The 24640-nt window shown below is 41.0% G+C and overlaps 1 protein-coding gene across 1 annotated transcript in view; it reads right to left on the bottom strand.

Annotated features, from left to right (window-relative positions):
• LOC127435392 (golgin subfamily B member 1-like) overlaps nt 1–22822 on the bottom strand; it is a 28919-nt gene extending 6097 nt beyond the window's left edge. Inside the window, exons 1-17 of the mRNA XM_051688836.1 lie at nt 22721–22822; nt 20492–20579; nt 20208–20381; nt 19396–19518; nt 18898–19053; nt 18477–18596; nt 17375–17488; nt 15704–17234; nt 15485–15567; nt 14526–14595; nt 9069–14142; nt 8519–8942; nt 6119–6352; nt 5187–6014; nt 2805–2986; nt 2496–2649; nt 2282–2367 (exon numbers count right to left, since the gene is read on the bottom strand). Coding sequence (XP_051544796.1) covers nt 2282–2367; nt 2496–2649; nt 2805–2986; nt 5187–6014; nt 6119–6352; nt 8519–8942; nt 9069–14142; nt 14526–14595; nt 15485–15567; nt 15704–17234; nt 17375–17488; nt 18477–18596; nt 18898–19053; nt 19396–19518; nt 20208–20381; nt 20492–20572 — 9434 coding nt within the window. The 5' untranslated portion in view covers nt 20573–20579; nt 22721–22822. The remainder of the gene's footprint in view (nt 1–2281; nt 2368–2495; nt 2650–2804; nt 2987–5186; nt 6015–6118; nt 6353–8518; nt 8943–9068; nt 14143–14525; nt 14596–15484; nt 15568–15703; nt 17235–17374; nt 17489–18476; nt 18597–18897; nt 19054–19395; nt 19519–20207; nt 20382–20491; nt 20580–22720) is intronic.
• Between the last annotated feature and the right edge of the window lie 1818 nt (nt 22823–24640).

The raw sequence follows: 24640 nt of genomic DNA, 5'->3' as shown, positions 1-24640 counted from the left end.
CGCTGAGCTCAGTGTGAGCCGTGTGGCAAAAATAGGCTCAACGCCGAAACTATCTGCTCATTGCCGCATCTGGGATGCTTCTGGGACACGTCACCTCGCGACTCACACATGCAGTGGGAACGGTGTAATCTGTTATGGTACGTGTCAAGGTGTGTTGAGCGCCACGTTCGCAAGGTGCATTGTGGGAATGACAACAATGCTGAGAAAGTATTGAGGGCGGTCAAGAGCTTTGAAAAAGTTCAAATTCCTCTGCTTTATGCAAATGAGGAAAGAAAAACGCCAGGCGCCAGCCAATCACTGTGAGATGAAAGCAGTGTCGTCTTCATGATAGCTTCAACACCTGACGATAATTATAGGCTTTCTGATGGATTGAGTGCTTAAATCACATATTTTGTTGAACTGAGTCTTTTAACAGACATATAGCACACGTTAATTGTTTGTGTACTAAAAACAATTATTATTTTTACTGTGTATTAAAAGCATCACAGGTCAAGTTCGAAACTGCATACTACCATACCACTCTTACTATTTTTGCCATAGATCGATAAGGTAGAAACAGTAAGAGTAGTATGTATAGTATGCCATTGAGAATCCGTAGATAATACAAACTTGCTGTACCACGGTCCAAAGTGGAAGCGTTGTAGCGTTGCGAGTGACAGAGCAAAGAAATCCGCTCAAAGTCGCTCACAACACTAGGGAACTGTCAATACTACATTGCACTTCGTGAGCATGGCGCTCGGCTACCATAGGAATGAATTGAAAATGCTTGCTCAGCTTCGCTCACAACGCGGCAGTGAAAACATAGGGTCATCTGTATGAATTTGCTAATGTTAGCTGCCTTGCTAACGATTAGGCTACGCTGGTCACTGTGGTCCAGGTCCGGACCCCGGATTGATTCCATCTGGACTGCAAGACTTCATGACAACGGTTGCGCCCTCTCATTGTCTCTAGTGAGCAGCGTAACAAAACAATAGTGCTGTGTACACCAGCTCTGATCTTTATGTGCTGTATTCTTGAATATTTTTCTTTAGCACCGAACATGCTTCATGTGAGTAGACATGAGGCGCCACATAAGTTAAAGTGGTTCCAATGTGCCTTTAGACCATAACGTTTTTTGCTTCTAAATTTTGCTTTATTAATCAGTGCGTGAGCCTTTAATAATGAACAATTAGATTTTTGTTCAAATTTTGAAAACTAATCAGATGTCATCATCTCTGGCATGGATGACAAGGAAAGACAATAAAACTACTAGTTGGTAGCCTAGTCTTTCTAACTTTAATAAAAATATAAAATGGTCCATTCAGACTTTTACATTTTCTAAATTTTCTCTCAGGTGATACTCCTGAACCCCCATACAGTATCATTCCTCAGTCACAAGGGTTTCTATGCCCCCATACTTGGGTATCTGAATGTAAAGAAATACATAATTTGAATGTAAAAATATTCAAACAAATACTGGACTGCTGTCACTTTGCTTCAAAATCAAAACGAACAGATGATCTTTTAACATTCATATCAAACTGCACTTGATTGATATACTCTATAAAATATTTTAATATTTTGGTAGAAGATCCCCAAGGCACCACTGCTTTGGCTGTCTCTGGGCCCCCAATGCAGTTTTTTTAGAGACTATTTTGACTGTATGGGATTACGTTTTTTTCTTCTTTTCTTCTGCCAACTTGGAAATTCAAAACAATTGTGCAAATGCGCATGTATATCATGATACATATCGATATCAAACGATATGAAAAAGAATATCGTGATAATATTTTTGGCCATATCACCCAGCCCTAGGTTTCCCTCTTACATAAAACTCCAGGATTCCCTCAATGTATGAACGCATACACGCGAACGTGAGGGACCATCGATATTTTACATTGGTGTGTGTAAATAGATAGTGAATGTGTTTTTCCCACCGTAGTCCCAGAAATTTAATATTATGTTTGTAATATTGTTTGTTATAATGTTTGTTATCTTGTCTGTTCCACGTACATGCACACTCTTCAAAAACCTGTTAGAATGCCGCTTGTGTTTACATGGCCACATTAAGCCGCATTCTCTGGGAGAACCGCTTTCTCTTAATCCCTTAAACGGTGTAAGGAAATCGGTGTTCTAGTTTACATGATGTTTCAAAACGGCACTTTCTGTAAACCCCTGGAATAAACTGTTTTCTTAAGTGCATGTAAACATGGTCAATGTAGTTTGTGACACAGGTGTTAAAGATAGTGAGAACTTGGTTAATAAGCATAATTAATGATAAGACTAAATGTAGAAGCATTACCTTCTCTGGAGTTCAATGCACTCAGCTTTATAGCCCTCATTGTGCTCAAGAGGACCACCAGGGGCAGCATCTACTGCAAGATTTCCCTAAAGAACAAGAATATCTCAGCACGTCAGATCATGGACTTAATTTAGAGTTATATATTGAAACTATAATGTTTTTCTATATCTTATACTTCATTGGCAGAGTATTCATTTGGAAATATTGCTTTCACCTGTCTTTGTGTGTACTCGTGCCGTAGTTTTGATGCCCGTGCGTCCTCCAGCATGGCAGTAAGCTGGCGCACCTGTTGGTCCCGGTCTGAGAGGGTGGTCAGGGTCTGCTGCTTCAGGAGCTCGGCCTGACCCTGCCAGTCCATCCTCTCTAGCCTACATATGCAAACAAATTTGAAGAAGTTTAATTGATGTCTATGATACTTGGACATAGATGCTAAAACTACATTTTAATCAATTATATACTGTAGCACATACCACATAAGGTCATGTTTATCAATATAGTTAAAAAATTCCCAACATATTCTCACCTGAGCATCTCTAGTTCTTGCTTATCTCTCTCCATCTGGGCATCTTTGTCCCTTAGCTCTGCCATGATCTTCTCTCTCTCCCCTGCCCTTCTCCTCTCTTCCTCCAGAGCCTGAGTGAGCCGGGCCAGTTCACCTGATCCGAGCCGGTCCAATTCAGACCTTTGCATCTGTAGCTGTTCCAGCTGAGGAAGAGGGAACAATGTAATTAATAACACTACAAAATATTATTAGTCATTACAATAAATGGTGCACTGATCAGGAAATTTGAGGCATATACCGTTCACCAAAATTTTAACACAGTAATCATCCGATACTGATCCAATCACTGACATTTCTTTTAAAAATGCCCTTTGCAATTTATATGCTGCAGTTAAACGTTAATGCCTCACACTGTAAAATTACATTCAATTTGCATTAACTGTGAAATGCTAACATTTATTTGAACTGAAAACAGTTATGAATAGTTCTGTTGTCACTCTATAAGATCATTGTGACATACTGGCAACCAGTGAACACCACTAAGAGCATCATAAACATCAGAGATACATTCAAAAATATGAAAGATATATCCATTACAAGCTCCAAAACTGCTGCAGTGAGAAATCATTAGTATCTATGACTTGTTTACCATCTTTGGCATTTTGATGAAACAAAAATCACTAATTATTAAGCAACTGCATGGCGACGTGGTGCCATTATTGAAGGTTAAACTGTTTTTAATTGCTGTTTTTAGTGGTACTGTGACAAACAAATACAGTAAATCTGATTAAAATCTGGAATCTGATGTGACTGATGAGAGATTGAGAGCGGTCACAGAGAAGGACCACTTCTATTGAAATGAATGGGAGAAATTGGAATGCCCAACGGTTGTAGAATAGGAAGTTTCACCTTACAGGTAAAAGAGCCAATCAACTCCGGAATGTGCATGTGCATTAGCTGAATCAGCCTGAAAACGAGTGTTTATTTAGTGTGACCTGAGCTAAAGAAGCACAATGTATGATACAATTGTTGTCAGATTTTTCTGCTGATTTGAAATATGTTCTTTGATTGTAATCTTGAACAACCATTTTGGAGATTTCTGTCTTTCCCTATTTAAGTAGATAGAAGCTGTACTTTTATGCCGGTTGATTATATAGGAAATAGCTGACCAGTCTGCCCAGCAGTATTCCAAAGATGGCCTCCGTGTGGACTGACTTGCCTTGAAATTGTCTTTGAGTCAGATTTTACTCAGATTTGTGTTTAACGAAATTAATGAATCACCTTCATCTTGTGAACGAGGATCTGCTGAATGACTGAATGAGAGGAGGCAAGACGTTCAGTAAGGCAAGTGAGTCATTCGCATTGCAAACGGAGAGAAAGCAGTGAAATGCACTAAAACTAGTTCATTGGTAATGTATAAAAATGACTGAAGACAATACAGTTACAATTAAATTAATTACGATTGGAAATTATGTGCTTTTGTGCACAGTGTGAAATATTTCAGCTTCTCTCAAACTTGATAAAAGTGAAGCCCAGCATTCGGCAAAATATAAGAAAAATAAGACCTGCTTTCTTGTCGTTTGTGGTGAAAACGATTATGGTAAGTGTCTTTGTAGACATGCAAATTCCATTTGTGTTGCTTTTTCCTGCTTTTAAAGACTGACTACAGTGTAAGCCAATAGTATTTGTGTGTGGGCTAAGAAAGAGCATATCATTGGTTTGACTCAGTGAACAAATACACCCTTTACTGGACTAATAGTCGTTCATTTGAGTTTGAACGAGACATCTCGTTTGTCAACTAACTGAATTTATTGGTACACTTTTTTGGCATCTCATTCATGAACTGACTGGCTGAACGAGAGGAGACGTTCAGTTCGGCAACTCACCCTCTAGTGGCCACAATGTCATGCTTTGAGGGCTGAGCAAGTGTATGTGTGATTTTGTGCATGCTGCAATTAAAAAGACTGGCCCTGAATCTAGGCACGGTTGGCTGATCACAGATTTAAGATGAAGACTGGCTGATCTAGATCAGTGGCATCCCTAACTAGAATGCAAGAATGTAAGATGCTATTCACACCAAATTTGGGATGATTTTCTATGTAAACATACACTAGACTGACTTCTTGACCATTGTGCCACCTCTTGCTGTTTTTTTCAGTGTTTCACGCAGTGCCACATTTTTTGACGCCATATTAAAAGAAGTTTATCTTTTAAAAATGTATCTCGAGACACCTGCATTCTGTTCTATTCATTGTGATGCGTTGGGTACATTTGGTCTGAACGGCCCCTATAGGACCTAGCATTTCATATCAAGTGTCCCTTCTGATAATATGTAAATTCACGATCCCTTATATTTAGGTTTTAAAAAAAGGATAAGGAAAGCAAGTAAGCAAGGTTATGTACCATTCTCTCCCTATCATTCTGCAGTGCTGATAAAGCATTTTTGAGACTCCACACTTCTCCTTTAGAGCCACTCGGGGGAGATGGTGAATGGCTTGTATTGTTAATTTCATCTAAACGTAGCCGCAGTTCCTTGGCCTCATTGACAGCCTGATCTCTCGTGTCCTGCAAAGAGGCCATGGCTTGACCGAAGGACTGGTTCTGAGCTCGAAGCTGTGCTGCTGCCTCCCTCTCCGCTAGAAGCTGCTGCTCCATCACCAACAGGTCTCGTGCCAGCTCCGCCACCCTCTCTTCTGCTGTTTCAGCCTCAGTTCGCAGAACACCACACTCCCAACGCAGCTCCTTCAGCTCTTTGCTGTGAGCTGCCTGGGTTTCTCTCTCTAGTTCCAAGGTCTCCTCCAAGGTGGTGATGCGCTTCCTAGCAGCCTCGAGTTGCTCTCTCAGCTTCTCCACTTCGGCCCCTGGTGCATCATGATTATCGAACCTAACACTTCCATCACTGGCCTGGCTCAAGTTCTCCATCTCCAGTGGAGAAATCTTTCCTTGTGCAACATCTGTTTCCAGAGCCTGAATATGGATCTTGATTTCTTCATTCTCTCTTTCAAGAACACTGATGCGCTCTACTTGGGCAGCAAGAATCTGCTTGTGTTGGGAGTCCTTCATGGCAAGAACCTGGTTTAGGTCATTTCTGTAGCCATGAAGCTGGGCAGCCAGCTTGGCATTCTCAGCATTGAGGTCATCCCGCTGTGACAATAGGGCTCGAAGCTCCTCCTTCAGCCCGTTATTCTCACCTGCAGCCTCCTGGATAAGGTTATCCTTCTCCATCATAACCTGAGAGACCATGAGAGCAAAGATGAGTCAGAATGTATAAATGCTCTGAACATAAATTAAATGCAAATTAACATATGGATATGTTTTTTGACAAGCAACATTACCTGGAGGTGTCGTTCCTCTAGCTGTTTGTATTGGCTGAGCACCCTGTCTCTATCATCCTGCAGGGAACCCATAGCCTTGGTAAAGGACTGCAATTGAGCTCTGCTCTGGAAGGCATTCTCCTCAGCTTTACGAAGCCTCTCCTCTAAACCACGCAACTCCTCTCTCCTCTCCTCCAGCTCTTTCTCTGCCATGTCTGCCCTTCCATCTGCATCTTTCCTCGCCTCCTCTACAGCCTAAAATATGAGAAAGAAAATAAAATTTTATTTGCATTTCACAAAATGACATTACCAATAAAGAGACTTAAAAAATACTAATTTCATAACAAGGCCAGAAACATACAGGTGCATCTCAATAATTTAGAATGTCATGGAAAAGTTCATTTATTTCAGTAATTCAACTCAAATTGTGAAACTCGTGTATTAAATAAATTCAGTGCACATAGACTGAAGTAGTTTAAGTCTTTGGTTCTTTTAATTGTGATGATTTTGGCTCACATTTAACAAAAACCCACCAATTTACTATCTCAAATTAGAATATGGTGACATGCCAATCAGCTAATCAACTCAAAACACCTGCAAAGGTTTCCTGAGCCTTCAAAATGGTCTCTCAGTTTGGTTCACTAGGCTACACAATCATGGGAAAGACTGCTGATCTGACAGTTGTCCAGAAGACAATCATTGACACCCTTCACAAGGAGGGTGAGCCACAAACATTCATTGCCAAAGAAGCTGGCTGTTCACAGAGTGCTGTATCCAAGTATGTTAACAGAAAGTTGAGTGGAAGGAAAAAGTGTGGAAGAAAAAGATGCACAACCGAGAGAACCGCAGCCTTATGAGGATTGTCAAGCAAAATCGATTCAAGAATTTGGGTGAACTTCACAAGGAATGGACTGAGGCTGGGGTCAAGGCATCAAGAGCCACCACACACAGACGTGTCAAGGAATTTGGCTACAGTTGTCATATTCCTCTTGTTAAGCCACTCCTGAACCACAGACAACGTCAGAGGCGTCTTACCTGGGCTAAGGAGAAGAAGAACTGGACTGTTGCCCAGTGGTCCAAAGTCCTCTTTTCAGATGAGAGCAAGTTTTGTATTTCATTTGGAAACCAAGGTCCTAGAGTCTGGAGGAAGCATGGAGAAGCTCATAGCCCAAGTTGCTTGAAGTCCAGTGTTAAGTTTCCACAGTCTGTGATGATTTGGGGTGCAATGTCTTCTGCTGGTGTTGGTCCATTGTGTTTTTTGAAAACCAAAGTCACTGCACCCGTTTACCAAGACATTTTGGAGCACTTCATGCTTCCTTCTGCTGACCAGCTTTTTAAAGATGCTGATTTCATTTTCCAGCAGGATTTGGCACCTGCCCACACTGCCAAAAGCACCAAAAGTTGGTTAAATGACCATGGTGTTGGTGTGCTTGACTGGCCAGCAAACTCACCAGACCTGAACCCCATAGAGAATCTATGGGGTATTGTCAAGAGGAAAATGAGAAACAAGAGACCAAAAAATGCAGATGAGCTGAAGGCCACTGTCAAAGAAACCTGGGCTTCCATACCACCTCAGCAGTGCCACAAACTGATCACCTCCATGCCATGCCGATTTGAGGCAGTAATTAAAGCAAAAGGAGCCCCTACCAAGTATTGAGTACATATACAGTAAATGAACATACTTTCCAGAAGGCCAACAATTCACTAAAAATGTTTTTTTTATTGGTCTTATGATGTATTCTAATTTGTTGAGATAGTGAATTGGTGGGTTTTTGTTAAATGTGAGCCAAAATCATCACAATTAAAATAACCAAAGACCTAAAATACTTCAGTCTGTGTGCATTGAATTTATTTAATACACGAGTTTCACAATTTGAGTTGAATTACTGAAATAAATGAACTTTTCCATGACATTCTAATTTATTGAGATGCACCTGTACTTAACACAAGTACATGTACGCAGATGAAAATGCTTGGCCAACACATTGCCAACACGTGGTCGTAAATACTTAACATGCATTCTTGCATTACTGTGGTGGTAACAAATCCCAGTACTCAAGGGGAAGATAGAGTTACCTTCAAACGTCTGTGCAATTAAACTGGATGTGTTATTATTTAGGTAATCGCATATTAATACATTGACTTCAACTTTTGCTTAGCAATACTCTCTTCAAACTTTTGCTACGCCATGACAGAAGTAGGCTTGAAAGAGAAAACTCCTTGTAGAAGTGGACAGATAACAATAATGTCCACTATAGCACCTCTTGCCGCAACGATGAGAATGCAACGCATAGCTAGAAGCGTCTGCATTCATATACTTGCGTAGAGTACGTTTCGGCTTTTAATGTTCATGCATTTCTTTCTAAAAGCCTTGCATTCTGTATTTGTGTTTTTTTTTTTTTTATTCTGTATTGTGAGTACCTGTGTCACAGCTTGCTCTTTCTCACCAAGAAGCACTAATTCCCTTTTCTCCTTCTCATCCAATGCTGCCTGAAGTATATCGGTAAGGTTCTTTGAAGAGCCCAGGTCTGTCTCCAGTTGCTCCAGTCTCAAGCATAGTCTCCTTTCCTCTGCCTCTCTTTCCTTGATTGCTGCACGTGCTTCATTAGACTCGCTCTGAAGCTTGTCCAATGCTTCTTCTAGAGCTTTAGCGTGGTGGCGGAGTCCCACTGCTTCTTTCTCCAGGGAGGTCAGCTGGGAGTGAGTTTGGGCCAGGTTGATCTCTAATGGAGCTTGCTTTTGTTGCAGGTCCTCTCTTTCTTTCTCAAGAGCTGTAAGGCTTTCACTATATTTCTTTTCTACCTCAGCAAGCTGTAGACGTAGGTTCTCTTCTGCTTTCTGCATCCTGAGGACATGCAACATATTGTTTATCTATTATTCATGATAAAAAAAAATTAACACAGTTGAAACATTATGACCTGAGTGAAAATGAAAAATGGAAAGTGAAAAACAAGAAAAAAACAAAACAAACCTTTCCAATAAACTCTGCAGTTCCTCTTTTTGGGACATCTCTCTCTGCAGTTGTTCAACAAGTTCTTTAGCACGTGTCTCAGCCTCCCGAACATCAGCCTCCTTTTCCTTCAGTTCACTATGAAAGCGACTCTCCCATTGTTTTGCTTCATCCAGCACACGATCACGATCGTCCTGCAGGGAGGACATGGAGCGTGAGAAGGCAGCCAACCGAGCCAGTGATTCATCTAGACGGGCCTTCATTTCCCGGGCATGCCTGTCTGCAGTCTCAGCAACACTCCTTGCCTCCATAGTTGCCTCTTCCTCCCTCTCCCGTCCCCTATAGGCTTTTTCTAGTCTCAGTTCCATCTGCTTAAGCTCTGCTCCAAGCCGATACCTGACTTCATCCAGAGTACGCTCTGCATCTGCTTTCAAATCAACCTCTCGTTGTTGTGCCTTTTGTTCAGTGTTGAGTTTGTCTGCCTGGGCCTGCTTTGCCTCCTCCAGGGCCATGTCCAGTTTCGCTTTACATTTTGAAAGCTCTGATTCAACACTTGATCTCTCTTGCATAATCTTTGTGACTTCCAAGCGTGCTGCCTCAAGTTCACCCTGCACCTCATCTCTAACCAACTGCAATGACTTTACTTCTTTACCCAGTTCGCTGATTCTTTCCTGGTACTCAATGCAGTCTTTCTGCAGCTGACGGACTTCCAGCTGCTTCTCTCTTAGCAGTTCCTCGAGTTGACGTGTTCTGTTTTGACTTCCTTCTTTAAACCTCTGTGCCGATTTCAACTTTTGCTCCAACTCTCTCTGTTTGCCTGCCTCAGCCTCTGCCTCTGCTCTCTCTCGTTGGGCCTGCCTCATGTCCTCTTCCATCCTGGCTGCCCGGTCCCTCTCGCTTGCCACCTCAGCCTCCAGTTCAGCTCGCTCTCGTTCCAATTTCTCCAGTTCCCGCTGCATGTCTGTGAGGCGATCACGACTGTCGGCTGCTTCTTGCTGGTAGCCTGCAATGCTGCCATTGAGCTGGGCCAATTGGTTCATCAACCGTTCCTCCAAGTCATCCCTTTCAGCCTCTAGACTGGTGCGAAGTTCCTGAAGTTGGGTTTCTTTCTTGGAGCTCGCTTCTTTCTGGATCTCCTCTCTTTCTAAAGACTCCTGAATTTGCTGCTTGAGAGAAGCCAGTTCTGATTTAAGCATGGATTCTTGCTTGTTTCTGGATTCCTTCTGATCCTCAAGAGCAGCTTCAAGTTCCCTTATCATCCTCTCTGCTGTTTCCAGAGAGGTCTCCAGTTCCCTGAGCCTTTTCTCTGCTTCAGAATTAATTTCAATATTTGCTTGCACATCCGTGACTTCATGATGAAGTACAGCAGCAATGGATTCCTCTGACTGCAGTTGTAGATTAGTTTCTGGGGAACTACTATTGCCCAGGTACTGTTGGTTTTCAATTAAATCAGGACTTCTCTGCTGTGTGATGACACTAACCTCTGTAACAGTCTTTGTGGAGCTTGCACAGTCTTTTATGTCAATTTCTTTAGCCAAACGCTTCCTCAACTCCTCAGCCGTCTGTTCCAAAGAGTTTTTCTCATCCATAGCAATATTATAATTTGCCTTTAAGGTCTCAAACTCTTCTTTGACTTTCTCCAGCTCTTGTTTCAACTCAGTTTTGGCATTTCTGGTCCCTTTCTTCTCCTCTTGCTCCCTAAGCCTTTCATTTTCCTCCTCTAGTTCCATAATTTTCTGATGCTTGACCTTGGCAAACTTCCTCATTTTCTCTTTCACAACATCTACCTCCTTCTTAGCTTCCTCTGCCAATCTCTCTGCCTCCTGTCTGGCTGCCTCATGAGCTTGTGCCTTAGCTGCTAACCCTTGCCTCTCCTGTCGAGCAGCTTCAAGCACTCTTCTCACTCGTTCAGCCTCATCACTCACATTCTCATATGACTTGAGCAGGGTCTCATACTCCTCTTTCACGTTTTGTACTTTTTCTTCCAGCTGCCTGCACATTTGTTTGGCTTCCTCTTTGGCACTCTCAGCCTGATGTTTGCAAGCATCCTTCTCATTCAAAACACCCTCCATTGCAAGCTTAAGACTCTCACAGGAGGCACTCAGACTCTGGTTTTCCAATAAAGTTCGATCCACCTCCTCAATTAACTTCTCCCTTTCTTCTCTTGATTTGTTTAACTCCAGTTCCACAAATTCAAGCTTCTGTTGTAGCTCTAATTTGACCTTCTCAGCAGCAGTCTGTTCTTCCTTGAGGGCCTGGTTCTTTTTGAGAGCCTCCTTGCGTGACACAAGAGCGGCCTGCAGTTTGCGCTGAAGCTGCTCTAGTTTGGCACTGTTACCCTTCTCTTCTTCCTCTCGTTGTGGCATTTCTGCTTCGAGTTTTTGAATCTTATCTTGCTCAGCTTTAAGTCCTTCTTGTAAGAAAGCAATATGCTGATCTTTCTCCAAAACAGTTTCCTGCATTTTAAGAAGAAGAGAACTTTGTTCACTTAGCTGTTGACTTAGATCAATAATCTCATCATTCTTGTTTTTCAGAAACTGTTTAAATTCCTCCACTTCTGACTGAAGAGCTCTGATGCGGGACTCAGCATCCAAGATGCTTCTTTGAGCTGCTTTCCAAGCCTCATCTACCTCTGCTTTCAGTGTTTCTGGATGAGCTTCAGCTCTCTGACACTTCTCTCTAAGAGCCTCCATCTCCTCAGTGAGAGCATCAATCTGCCTATCCTTTTCTCTCAAAGCTTCAAGTTCCTTGCAAAGCTCTTGGAACTTGCTATCTGCATGTGACTGGGAGGCCTGGCTTTCTTGTAGCCGCACCTCTAAGTCCACATGGGCAGCTTGCTCAGCTTTAATCTCCTCCTGAAGGGCATTTATCATTTCTTCATGAACTCTCATCTGTGGAAGATGCTCACCAGATTTGTGCTGTTGATGTGTCTCAGTCTCAGCTGAAGCAAAATCCACCCAATCATCTTGAGCCCAATCATTTGTCTCTGTTTTTTCGAGATTCTGTGAGGCAGACCCAACATTTCCCTCTACATTCACACTTACCACTTTATCTCCATCATTCATTGATTTTATCAGACCCTCCATTTCCTTAATGCGATTCAACAACCCAGCTTTCTCTCCCTCTTCAGCTTGGAAGCGCTCAAGAAGGACACTGTACTCCTCTTTCTGCTGTTTCATTTGCTCAAGATGATGGCAATCTTTCTCTTGAGCTCTCATAACAGCATGTTCATTAGCATCTGCGGCCTCCTGAAGCTTTTTCTGCAAAGTTTGAATATCGGATTCCATGGATGCTATCTGTGAAAAAAGTTTCTTTTTTTCCTCATCTGCCTGCAACATTTGTTGTTCATTCATTTTAACATACTGCTCTGTCAGATGCTGTATTTCTGCATGTGACTCATACAATGCTTGCTCTTGGTTGTTGATTTTTTGTTCCAAATGCGCCAAGGTCTCCTCTTTTGAATTCAAGACATCCCTAGTCGCTTGCAACAATGCCTCAAGCCTTTGTATTTCCTGCTCTTTTTCCTTAATGTCATCTTTGAACTGAAGAGTAAATCCCTCATTATCATCTCTTTCCTTTTCTTCCCTGCTCTCAGCCTCCTTCTTAAACTCAGCAACTTTTTTCATCAATTCCTTCCGCTGTATCAGAGCTGCCTGCAGCTTTCTCTTGACCTGCTCTCCATCTTTCTTCAAAGCATCCATCTGAGCAACCATGTCTTCATTCTCCTTTCGTAAAGCAACAAGCTCCTCACTTTCTTCTGTTTTATCCTCTTTGCTTTTCTGCTGGTCATCCCAGGACCTCTTAAGTTCAGACATTTGCTCTTTTAGCTTTTTGACTTCACTGGATATTGCAAACTTTTCCTCTCCAGCCTGGAGTAGTTTGGCAGTCATGCTATCATTAAGCTCCATCATTTCCTGGTCTTTTTGTGAAAGACACTTTTGTAGGACTTCCAGCTCTGCAGTCCTGTCAACGAGAGAAGCTTTGGTCATGTCAGCCTCCTGAGAGATCTGCAGTAACCTTCCCTCCATATCTACGAGCTTCTGTTCCAGTTCAGAGGAGGTGAGCTCTCTGTCCTCCAGTTGAGCAGCCAGCATTCTAGCTTGTCCTTCTTGTTCTACAAGTCTTCGCTGGGCTTCATCTAGGTCTACCTGTAAGGCTTGCATCTTCTCATCTTTGTAGAGAACCTCTTCTTGTAAGTTCTCAAACTGCTGAGCAACACTTTGTGCATCTAATTTTTCTTGATGGATCAATGCCTTAGCTTCCATCAGCTCTCTATCATAGATGTTTTCCCTTGACTCAGCCTCTTGTTTATAAATTGTTAGTGACTTCAATTCCTCCTCCAGCTGGTTGACTTTCTCCTGGGATTGTATGGATGATTCTCTCAGCCGCTGAAGCTCTCCCAAAAGTTCACTGTATCTTTTCTGAATCTCTTCTGCTAAGATCTGTGCAAAAGCCTGACTAGTGCCTGAATCAGTATTTAGCAGACTTCCCTCCTGCTGGCCAAGACGCACCTGTACAGTTTCATGGATAACTAAAGATGGTGAATCAATGTCAACTATACAGCTGGTTGATGTAACCTGCCCTTCACAGGTCTCCTCCCAAGACTGAGTGGATAAGCGTAATGAGGCAAAATCGTTAACTTGGAGAGGCCACTCTTGAGGCCCGTCTTGGTTTACAGCTTCCAAAAGAGTCCAGCTGCTATGTGCTACCTCTGAATCACTGCTAGTCACCATTTCATCTGAGGAAGTACCTTTTGATTCTCCAGGGGACTCAGGCTGTGGTGCTAAAAGCTCAGTGCTACTCTCATTGTCAGCAGAAACTAACAGAACAGAGGTGTCCACTGCCACAAGTGTCAACTCTTCCTCTGATGTGTCCTCGAGAACCTCAGATAGAGCTGTAGGGTTGTCGTCCAACCCACCAATGAGTACTGTGCTTACAATGTCTGCACTTTCCACATCTGGCATTTTCAGAGTTTGGTCTGTGGTGAGCGACAGTTTTTCTCTGAGATCAGAAAGCTCCCTTTCTCTGTATGCAAGCTGCGTCTCCAGAAACAGAGTCCGATCTGTCTTTGATGCAGATGCATCTCCACTGCCATCTGAGAGAGTAGAAAAACAATCATGAGATACCAAGTGTAAACATCAATTTACCATGCAAAATGCATAAATGTATTACTTAATGCATGTATTATTTAAAATACATACTGTTTCAATATTATCTGTTTATTTCTCAACTTTGTTTATTTTTTGGTATTGTGACTGAGCCCGTTGGACTGTGATAAAAGGAGGAAACCTGTCTTTCAAGTTATCCTAATTGTTGAACATTCCAAACATTGTAAACGTTTGTCAGTAACTACAATGTTAAAGGTTGTGGACTCCACACTACAGTGGAATGCAATAAGAAGCACGGTATAAGTGTTGCTGAAAGAAGGACTACAGTTCAAAGTACATTCAGCTGTACAAAGGCAAACAATAAACTCACCCTGGTGTACCAAGTGCAAATCCCTCATAGACAGGTCAGTCACATGATCACCTAATGACTCACCAGAAACCTAGGAAAGACAAGCCCCAGTTACAACAAACAGTATGCTTAGATTATTAAGATGTCATTACAAAAATCATACAATAGTACAATAGCACATTAAAGACAATTAAGAAAAACATACAGTAGAGTATGTTGAACCAAAATATTGGAAGAAAAGATGAGGTTTTAGGTGAAATTTGAATGCGGATAGGGCATAATTTTATGGAGGCTGGGGGGAATGAGCTTCAGAGGACAAACTTTAGAGAGTGGTTTGTTGAATACCACAATAACTGTTGTTTATTTGAATACCACAACTGACCATACCTTTATAAATGCTTCATAATTATGACTGTATAATTACATTATATGTGGGCCAGTTGGGCCAGCAATTAAATGGGTGATAAAACGTGGCAGGATTATGATATCTCTGACCTAATAAGCTAAGAGACAAACCGTCTAGGCATTAATGTCACCTTGTGTCTGTTGCACCAGACACAGACTGGGCTATATACAGTACATCCCACTGAGTACACAACAGTAGACATACAGTCATGATGGCCTAGACTGGAAAGTAAATCTCATGCTGTGCAAAAGAGGTGCAGTGTCCTCTTTTATTTATTGCATTAATAAAAATGTTATTTTTACATTTTCTAAAAAACATTTGAGTGGTGGTTGCCCGTGCAAAAGCCCATTCATCTCCAGAGCATAAACAGTGCTGGGAGAGTTATATGCCAAATTTGAACACTCCTATTTTTAAGTATGAGCAATAGTAATAGTAACGCTTTCCTTGACTAATAACTGGATCCAAAAGATGGTTGAAAAGATATCTAAAGGTTAATTGAAAGAACAAATGTCCTGTCTTGAATTCCACAAAGCACTGTTTAAAACTCTTTAACATATTTTTGCAATACACCTACCTGTAGTGTGTGAAGTTGTTGTTCCAGTTCCTGTATCCTAGCACCTGCTTCCTCTCCTTCGGCTGTGCTTTTATCTAGTTGACCTAGAGCATCAGGTGCATTGAGACAATTACTTTTTGATCACAGCGCAGCCAATTTTCTCTATTGAAAAAGTGCTTTCAAGGACAGTTTACTCAAACAACAAAACTGCTTTGAACTTTGACGTCCTGTGCTGTTTACCTTGCAAAGACTGAAGAGTTAGAGTGATCTGAGACATTCGCATTTTACTCTCCTGCTGTTCGGCTGTAAGGTTGCCCAGTCGGGCTTCCAAGGTGGGTAACACCTCTAAGATCTGTGCAGGGTCAGTAGGGATAGATATTTCCACCTCTTCTTCCTCAACACTCATCAAAGAATGAATCCCTCTCCACAGTTTCTCCAGTGCATCCTTTGCTTGGAGTCCTGCTTCTTGTTCCTCTTTGGGGGCACCCAGTCTCTCTCTTAAGGACTCAAGCTCATTTTGCATCTGTGCTAACTGATCTCGTTCACTCTTAGATCCTTCCTCCCTCTCTCTCTCCACTTCATCAAGCTTCTCCTGGAGATGATGAAGCTCTTCCACGTGCCTTGCAACTTCCACTTCTAGTTTCTTTGTCATCTCCTCTTTCTGTTTCTCTGCAACTTCCAAACATGTTTGCAATTTGGCCAGCTCTGTCTCAAAGCTTGTTTGTCTCTCTTGTACTGTCTCCAGCCTTTCTCTTTCCTCAGCTACAAGTGTTTCCCTTAATTCTTCTAGTTCTGTCATCTTTTTTAGTAGTTCTGCATTGATGGCAGTAATGGTCTGCTCTCTCTCACTCTCAGATGTCTCCAGTCTGGCTTCCAAACATGCTCGCATGTTGACCAGCTCTGCCTCTCTCTCTTTTAATTTCTCCAGCCCTTCGTTCTTCTCTCTTTCTTCAGCTTCAAGTTTAGCTCTCATTTCATTCAGCTCTGTTGTCTTTTTCAGTAATTCAGAGTTGAGAGCACCAATGGTCTGCTCTCTCTCACTCTCAGATGACTCCAGTCTGGCTTCCAAACATGCTCGCATGTTGACCAGCTCTGCCTCTCTCTCTTTTAATTTCTCCAGCCCTTCATTCTTCTCTCTTTCTTCAGCTTCAAGTTTAGCTCTCATTTCATCCAGCTCCGTGGTCTTTTTTTGTAATTCAGAGCTGAGAACATTGATGGTCTGGTTTCTTTCACTCTCCGATGTCTCCAGTCTGGCTTCCAAATACGCTTGCATGTTGGCCAGGTCTGTTTTAAAGCTAGTTTCGCTCTCTCTTAATTTCTCCAGGCTTTCAACTTTTGCTCTTTCTTCAGCTTCAAGCTTAGATCTCATTTCCTCAAGCTCTGTGGTCTTTTTCAGTAATTCAGAATTGAGAGCATTGATGGTCTGGTTTCTTTCACTCTCCGATGTCTCCAGTCTGGCTTCCAAACATGCTTGCATGTTGGCCAGGTCTGTTTTAAAGCTAGTTTCGCTCTCTCTTAATTTCTCCAGGCTTTCAACTTTTGCTCTTTCTTCAGCTTCAAGCTTAGCTCTCATTTCCTCAAGCTCTGTGGTCTTTTTCAGTAATTCAGAATTGAGAGCATTGAGGGTCTGGTCATTATCTGATGCATCCAGTCTGGTTCTAAGAGCCAGCAATTCCTCAGTTTGCATGGTCCACTGTTGCCTTTCCTCTTCTCTCAGTCTTTGGGCTTCTGCTAACTCCAGTTCCATCTGCCTGAACTGAGCAGTCAGAATCTGCATGAACAGAATAGTATTTTTTTGCCATGACATTTTAAAGGTTATATCACTTACACAGAAAGACTAACAAATATTTAGGCTTTGTTTACATCTCACTGAAGAGACTGATGCTTTTTGACTTTTTGTGTTATACTGACCTGTTTCTGCTGGTCTGCACTGTTGAGCTCCTGTTGTAACATTTCTAAGACCTCTGAACGAGAGCGCAGGGATTCCTCCAGCTCTTCTACACGTTGTTGGGATGTATGTAGAGCCTGTGAAATGTGCCAACAAAGGTTGACAATGCTGTTGTTCCCCGTCTTTGTCAAGTCATGTCATTTTTATTTGTGTAGCGCTTTTCACAACACGTTTCAAAGCAGCTTTACAGAAAATCATGCATTAACAAAAAATTAAACTGTAATATCTATGAAGTCTTAGAGTGATCATTCTGTAGTTTGGTTAAATATGATTGTAAATTGTGTATAACAATTAAATAAATAACAATTGCATTTAGAACCCCTGTTAACAAGCTGAAGGTGACTGTGGACAATAAATGTTGGTTAATGGAGAAAAATAACCTTGGGAGAAACCAGACTCACTGTGGGGGCCAGTTCCCCTCTGGCTGACATCATGAATATAATGCCAATATTAGTTATTTATGTGCAGTGCAGGTTGTGGTTTAAGATTAATAAACTAAGTGTTAAGGTCCAGTTTAAAAAAAATATTTTTTTTTTTTTTTTTTTTTATGAACTGTAAGATTAATGACTAATGTCTTTGAAGTCCATCCTGGATTAACTGCAGAAGTTCACATAGATGCACTGTCCTTTGTTAGTTGGCCGATGAAGGGTTTTGTTGCCAGTAAAATTATAGTCTATGTATTCCATTTCAAGAGTGTAGTCCATCAATAGACAAAGTTGATGCAGGCAGAGATCAGTGAGGTACATCACAGTTCAACCGGCAGGTCATTTTGGTGAGGTTCGATGGGGTCCATCCTAAGTCCAAGGTTCAGGCAGTGGCATATGAAGTATCTGATTTTTTCCCCTTTGATATTATTATTGGATAATATCAACCACAGTAATTATTTGCCAATTACATAACGGTACTGATATCTTATTGATCAAAAGAGCAACATAGGCCCATGATCAACACTATAATTCACACTTGGCCAATGAAAGTAACTTGCCCTTGTCCTAAATAATGTGCTTTGATGTACTGCTTTAATTCAAATACTGACATCTTAAGACTTGAAAACATGAGAGATACCTGCTGTAAGTCACTGTCATTTGAGGCCTGTGTGAGACTGAGAAGTTCCTGTTCATGTTTGAGAATTTGTTCCTGGAATCGTATGTCTTTTTCCTTCACCACAGCCTGCAAGACTCGCACCTGGACAGCATTTCAGGGTTCAAAAATAAAATAGTGGATCTTTATTTCATGCTTGCGAACTTAACATTGCCAGTGCTTATCATGAAATAAAAATAAAAAACATCAGAATGACGTTTTTTTTCTAATAATTTAAAGGATTCTATTAATATAATGATAATTCTAATAATTTAAAGGATTAAATAAATAAATGGTAACCTATGTGGATCATTTATCCTTTTACTTGTGCTTTATATTGCCTAATTGATTTATATATTATCTTTTATTAAACCCTTGAAGCAGTAGTATGAGGGGTCAGGCACACCTGCTCTGCATTATCCTCTTCTCTAACACGCTGTTCGGCTTCCCAGAGCTGCTGCTGAAGGATCTTGTTGGAAGACTCTGCCTGGCTAAGCTTCTCTTTGAGCTGCTGGAGTTCCTCCACCAATCCTGGAGTCATCACGAAGGAGTTCTCTGAATTCTGAAAAACATCCAGAGTTTTTCATCAACATTATACTGCAGTGATGTGATGTTGAAGTGGTTGATCCCTGTTTGCATTAAAGGTTTCCACCTTTAATGCAAACAGGGATCAACTGCTTCAACATCACATGCAGTTTTGTCAACAAAATAAAAGACGATGATGCAATTGTGCAAATCATTGATCAGATTTGGAATTGTATTTTGACATCACAATAAGCAAAACTGAAAGAGATAGCAGAGAGATGGCTCAAGCAGTTAATAACTGACATTACTGCAGTAATACACTTTAAGAGAATTAAGATTATTCTTAAAATGGCATTAATATGTAGGCTTGTCTGTTTACCTGACTGCTGTTCAACACTTCTTGTCCTTTCAGCTCAGAGATCTGTTTGTTTAGGGCAGCCATCTTGGCTTTGGCCTGCAGTTTAAGCTTTGTAAACTTGACCTCTGCCTGTTCTTTTTCCTCCTGTATGAGGACCAAAACAGTTTGTTTGTAAACTGAAACGTCAAGCTTTAGATCTGTTAACATTCACAGTGTAGTTAGTGGCACCAGGAAACTTCCTCCTTCCTTATTCACTATGTTTACATGCACAGTCGAGCTACAGCACGTTTTTGAGTAGTCCAGCTCCAGTCTTCATCTGTCAGTTGAAGAAGTGACATATACATTTTTCCAGTTGACTTTTGGTCATATTAGCACACACAACAAAATTTAACCACTGGAGTCAGCTACCTAGCTTCTCAACAGCGAGACTCCCACAACCAGCATAACATGGAAAACTTTACAGTGGTGTACGTTTCTAACGTTCTTTATGCTTTCTTACATCATCTCCTTATCAGTTTAAAAACGTACATTCCTAGTGTTCGCCATGCTACCTTATTTTTGTTGCATTCAGCTTCCGGGTTAAATCTACGCTCTGTGTCACCTCTGTTTTTCGTAGCATGCGCACAACACCGATTCCAGTTGTGGTCTGATTAAGGTGTGTATGCGCTGGACGAAGTCGAACTACAATCGCATTATCTAGGTTTTTTAGTCTGACTGTGCAAAAAATGGAATGGAATGATTTCAGTTGAACTACAGCGTTTACATGGCATTGAAAAAGACGACCGTTGTTGTCTGATGGCGCATGTAATCAAATTGACAGTTCATGTCTTCACCTTAAGATGTCTCTCAGTGCTGGCGAGCTGGATGTCCTTCTCTCGAATCAACTCCTTCAGTTGAACCACCAACTGCTCTGTCTGGGCCAGTCTCTCCAGGACTTCTTCTGAGGGCCCTGGGCCCTCCAGGGATGCTTCTGCAACAGGTTGGGGTTGAGGGACAAGACTATCCTGCTACAAAGCCAATGACAACGTTTAAAATATAGGCAGGGCTCTCTAGATGGTTCATCTACAGTAATCCCCTTCTACCCACATATGAACAAATTAACATTTTGTTTACACACCTGGGAGTCTCCATCGGAGCGTTCCTCGCCGGAGAGCTCTTGGAGGACAGAGGTCACCCCCTGGGTCAGCCGGCTAAACATAGCTGACCTACATGCAAAGATACGCAATGAATTGCTGGTTCTTTAATGTATGCGTTACTCAAAATGTTAGGACGGGTTTAGGACAAAAATAAAGTATTTGGATAAAAAACTGGAACAATCTTTTCCACACATTCACACATTTAAAGTCAACATAAAATGCAGTTCACACCACATTTTACATTATTACGCATTCTAATAAAAAACAGTTTTGGATGACACTGCTCCTTTATTTAACATTATACACCTATAATAATAATAATCAATCAAATGCTTATGATTGGACATGCACTGATGAAATAAGATCACGGCATATCATATGCATAACTAAAAATATACACTGGCGGCCAAAAGTTTGAAATAATGTACAGATTTTGCTGTTTTGGAAGGAAATTGGTACTTTAATTCACCAAAGTGGCATCTGAATGATCACAAAGTACAGTCAGGTCATTACTGATGTAAAAATCAGCATCATCACTATTTGAAAAAAAGTCATTTTTGATCAAATCTAGACAGGCCCCATTTCCAGCAGCCATCACTCCAACACCTTATCATTGAGTAATCATGCTAAATTGTTAATTTGATACTAGAAAATCACTTGCCATTATATCAAACTCAGTTGAAAACTATTTGGTTCGTTAAATGAAGATTAACATTGTCTTTGTGTTTGATTTTGAGTTGGCACAGTATGCAATAGACTGGCATGTCTGAAGGTCAATATTAGGGCAAAAATGGCCAATAAGAAACAGCTTTCTCTAGAAACTCATCAGTCAATCATTCTTTTGAGGAATGAAGGCTATACAATGCTTGAAATTGCCAAAAAACTGAAGATTTCATACAAAGGTGTACACTACAGTCTTCAAAGACAAAGGACAACTGGCTCTAACAAGGACAGAAAGAGATGTGGAAGGCCAGATGTACAACTAAACAAGAGGATAAGTACATCAGAGTCTCTAGTTTGAGAAATAGACGCCTCGCATGTCCTCAGCTGACAGCTTCATTGAATTCTACCCGCTCAACACCAGTTTCATGTACAACAGTAAAGAGAAGACTCAGGGGTGCAGGCCTTATGGGAAGAATTGCAAAGAAAAAGCCACTTTTGAAACAGAAAAACAAAAAGAAATGGTTAGAGTGGGCAAAGAAACAGACATTGGACAACAGATAATTGGAAAAGAGTGTTCTGGATCTTAACCCCATTGAGCTTTTGTGGGATCAGCTAGACTGTAAGGTGCATGAGAAGTGCCGATAAGACAGCCACATCTATGACAAGTGCTAAAGGAAGAGTGGGGTGAAATGTCACCTGAGTATCTGGACAAACTGACAGCTAGAATGCCAAAGATCTGCAAAGCTGTCATTGCTGCACGTGGAGGATTTTTGATGAAAACTCTTTGAAGTAGTTTAAGTTCTGAACATTTTTTTTTCTTCTTCTTTCAAATTGTAATAGTAATTCACGTTATTAATGTCCTCAACTGTGATCAGTTAAATGCCACTTTGGGGAATACAAGTACCAATTCCTTTCCATAAGTGCAAAATCTGTACATTATTCCAAACTTTTGGCCGCCAGTGTATGCATGCATAAAATATTTCACATTGCATAACACAGGTATCTGATTAGCTCAAATGTGGCTCCTTTGCTGGCAACGTAATGGGTTTTTAGCCTTCACTGATCAAAGGAGGCGCGAACGCATAGATGACAAAAAACACAGCGGTTATTGTTACGCTTATCTCTCTTCTCTGAAAATAAATAACCTGGTGTGGCAGGCCAATAAAGCGAAGATAAACGAACAGAACCGAACAATACCGAAACACACAAGATTGACGACTGCGGCTGCGTTGCTTTCATTTTGTCTACACAACAGCAAAGATTATTGAGCGACTCATGTTCTCTCCGTTTTAGAATCGAGTAATTTCAGAACAAATGATCGAGACATATAAAGGTATGGTTATATTTCCTATAATGGTTTTCAAACGGCATTATTAAAGCAGCAGATATTACTGTAATGTGCGCGAGCTGTAAGTGGGCTCGTGCTGATGACTCGTAAACAACTATAAAGATATTTATAAGTTTACGTGTGTTTTAGCATATGCTGTGCATGTCAGCGTCTGAATAACTTTAGGCGACTTGTTAATGTCATTAAGCATGAAACTAACCTGTTTAATCGGCGCAGGGAAAAGCTGCGTGTTTTATTTGATCAATTTCGTCTCCAGGATTTCAGTGCAGAGCCACATCACCAAACATCCCGGAAACAGAAACGCAGCGCTGTGATTGGACCGCACAAGGGTGCGTCTGCAAACTACAGTTGACTCTGTGACACGCATAACTGTAGATTAAGGGACTGTCAACAAATAAAAAAAACGTACAATCGTACAAAAAATCTAAACGAGGAATGCTTGCTTGAACAAGATAATAAGAACCAAGTGCAACTATAGTTTTCTTTTAGGAGTTCCATAAGTGTCCAAAACAGGATGGGAGGACATGATTTAAACATGATTGTTAATTGCGGAAAGCAACTAGGACGCAGTTTCCTTCTTTTGGCACACTACATTACAGTGTTTGTAAGCTTTGTTTCTCTCTCTGTGAACTTTTTTGTGGAAGTAATCAAGTGGACATCGCTGTTTGCCAGATACACAGTGGCGGTATTTGAATCAATTCACAGGAGCCTGGATTGGTGGACCAGGAGACGAAGTAGGGTGGCCATAGAGATGCTCTCCAGCAGTGACACTGAGTCAGACTGAAGGACAAGTTGCTAAGCTAGATTTCCATAGCAAACAAAAATCCATCATGAAGATAAATATTTTTCATGGATCTTACACCGTGCTAAACTGTAGGTTCCAAGAGGAACACTATTCTGCAACACAAAGAGAACCTGAAATTTATTTTAAAGGGGTCATGACATGAGGAATCACATTTTCCTTGATCTTTTGACATATAACAGGTTGTTGTACTATAAAAACATACTGTAAGTTTCAGAACTCAAAACTTCCTCCTTACTGCAAAAAGAGCATTTCTTGAAACCAAAATGCCAAATGACTCGTTCTATACTTCCTCCACATTGTGATGTCACACTGTGGTAGACATTTGTATCTGACCGCCTCCACAGCAACACCCACTTTACCTTTAATCACTTCCGTAGCCTGCCCAGTAGCGTTGAGCAGTGAGCCAATCAAAACAGTGAGCGTTTACTGTCAAGTCTTAAAGGAGAAGCAGCACCAAAACAGAGTGTTTCTGACAGATGGTCAGAATGAGGGTGGAATGGTTTAGGATTATGACTTTATTTGTGTGCAAAGAACTTTATTTATATTATAAGTGAACCACAAGTAACATATTAAAATAATGAAAAAAGGCATGTCATGACCCCTTTAATGCACCAAGCTCACACCTGCAGAACTAGGGAATTAGGGACATCATGGAGGCAAAAGATACACAATCACAACACACATTTCTGTATGGAAACGGCTTAAGGGCAGATTTCTTTTGCGATAAACCAAAACTTACGTGACTTTTTTTATGCATGACATAATCACGCACACCATTTTCATCGATAAAAGGCCATTTGAATGGAAACAGGCAGAAGACTGCAAATTTTGCAACATTTTTTAACGCATTTTCACTTTGTCGCTAACAAAACAGTGTGAAAAGTGGATGGAAACTAGGTTAGTGACCCTTTTGCCAAACAAATTTTCCTTATATTATTCCATATCCACTGAACAAGGTTTAACTGCTCAGTACTGTTAAAAAGAGTAACATACATTTTGATTTCATGTATTTGAAGTCACACCAGCTGACATTACTTGCACTGAGCAATATAGCATAATTCGAGTAGGAAGGGAAACTCTGGTACTCTTAAAAGGTTCATGGTTTTGATGGGATAACCTGAGCTCATTCTGCTTCAACATGTGATAACTAGATTAAAAGTGTCCTATATCCTGTATTAAATGCAAACTTTGTTTTCCTGTCTATATTAGTACTTAACCTAAATATCTTCCTGACTGTTAAAGTGGTTATTCATGTAATGAAAGGTATAGAGAAGTGTTTCTTGAATTATACAAGTTTTTATGTTTTAAATCTAT

The sequence above is a fragment of the Myxocyprinus asiaticus genome, chromosome 45, assembly GCF_019703515.2.
Source record: "Myxocyprinus asiaticus isolate MX2 ecotype Aquarium Trade chromosome 45, UBuf_Myxa_2, whole genome shotgun sequence".
Lineage (NCBI taxonomy): Eukaryota > Metazoa > Chordata > Actinopteri > Cypriniformes > Catostomidae > Myxocyprinus > Myxocyprinus asiaticus.
This window is presented reverse-complemented; position numbering and strand designations above follow the sequence as displayed.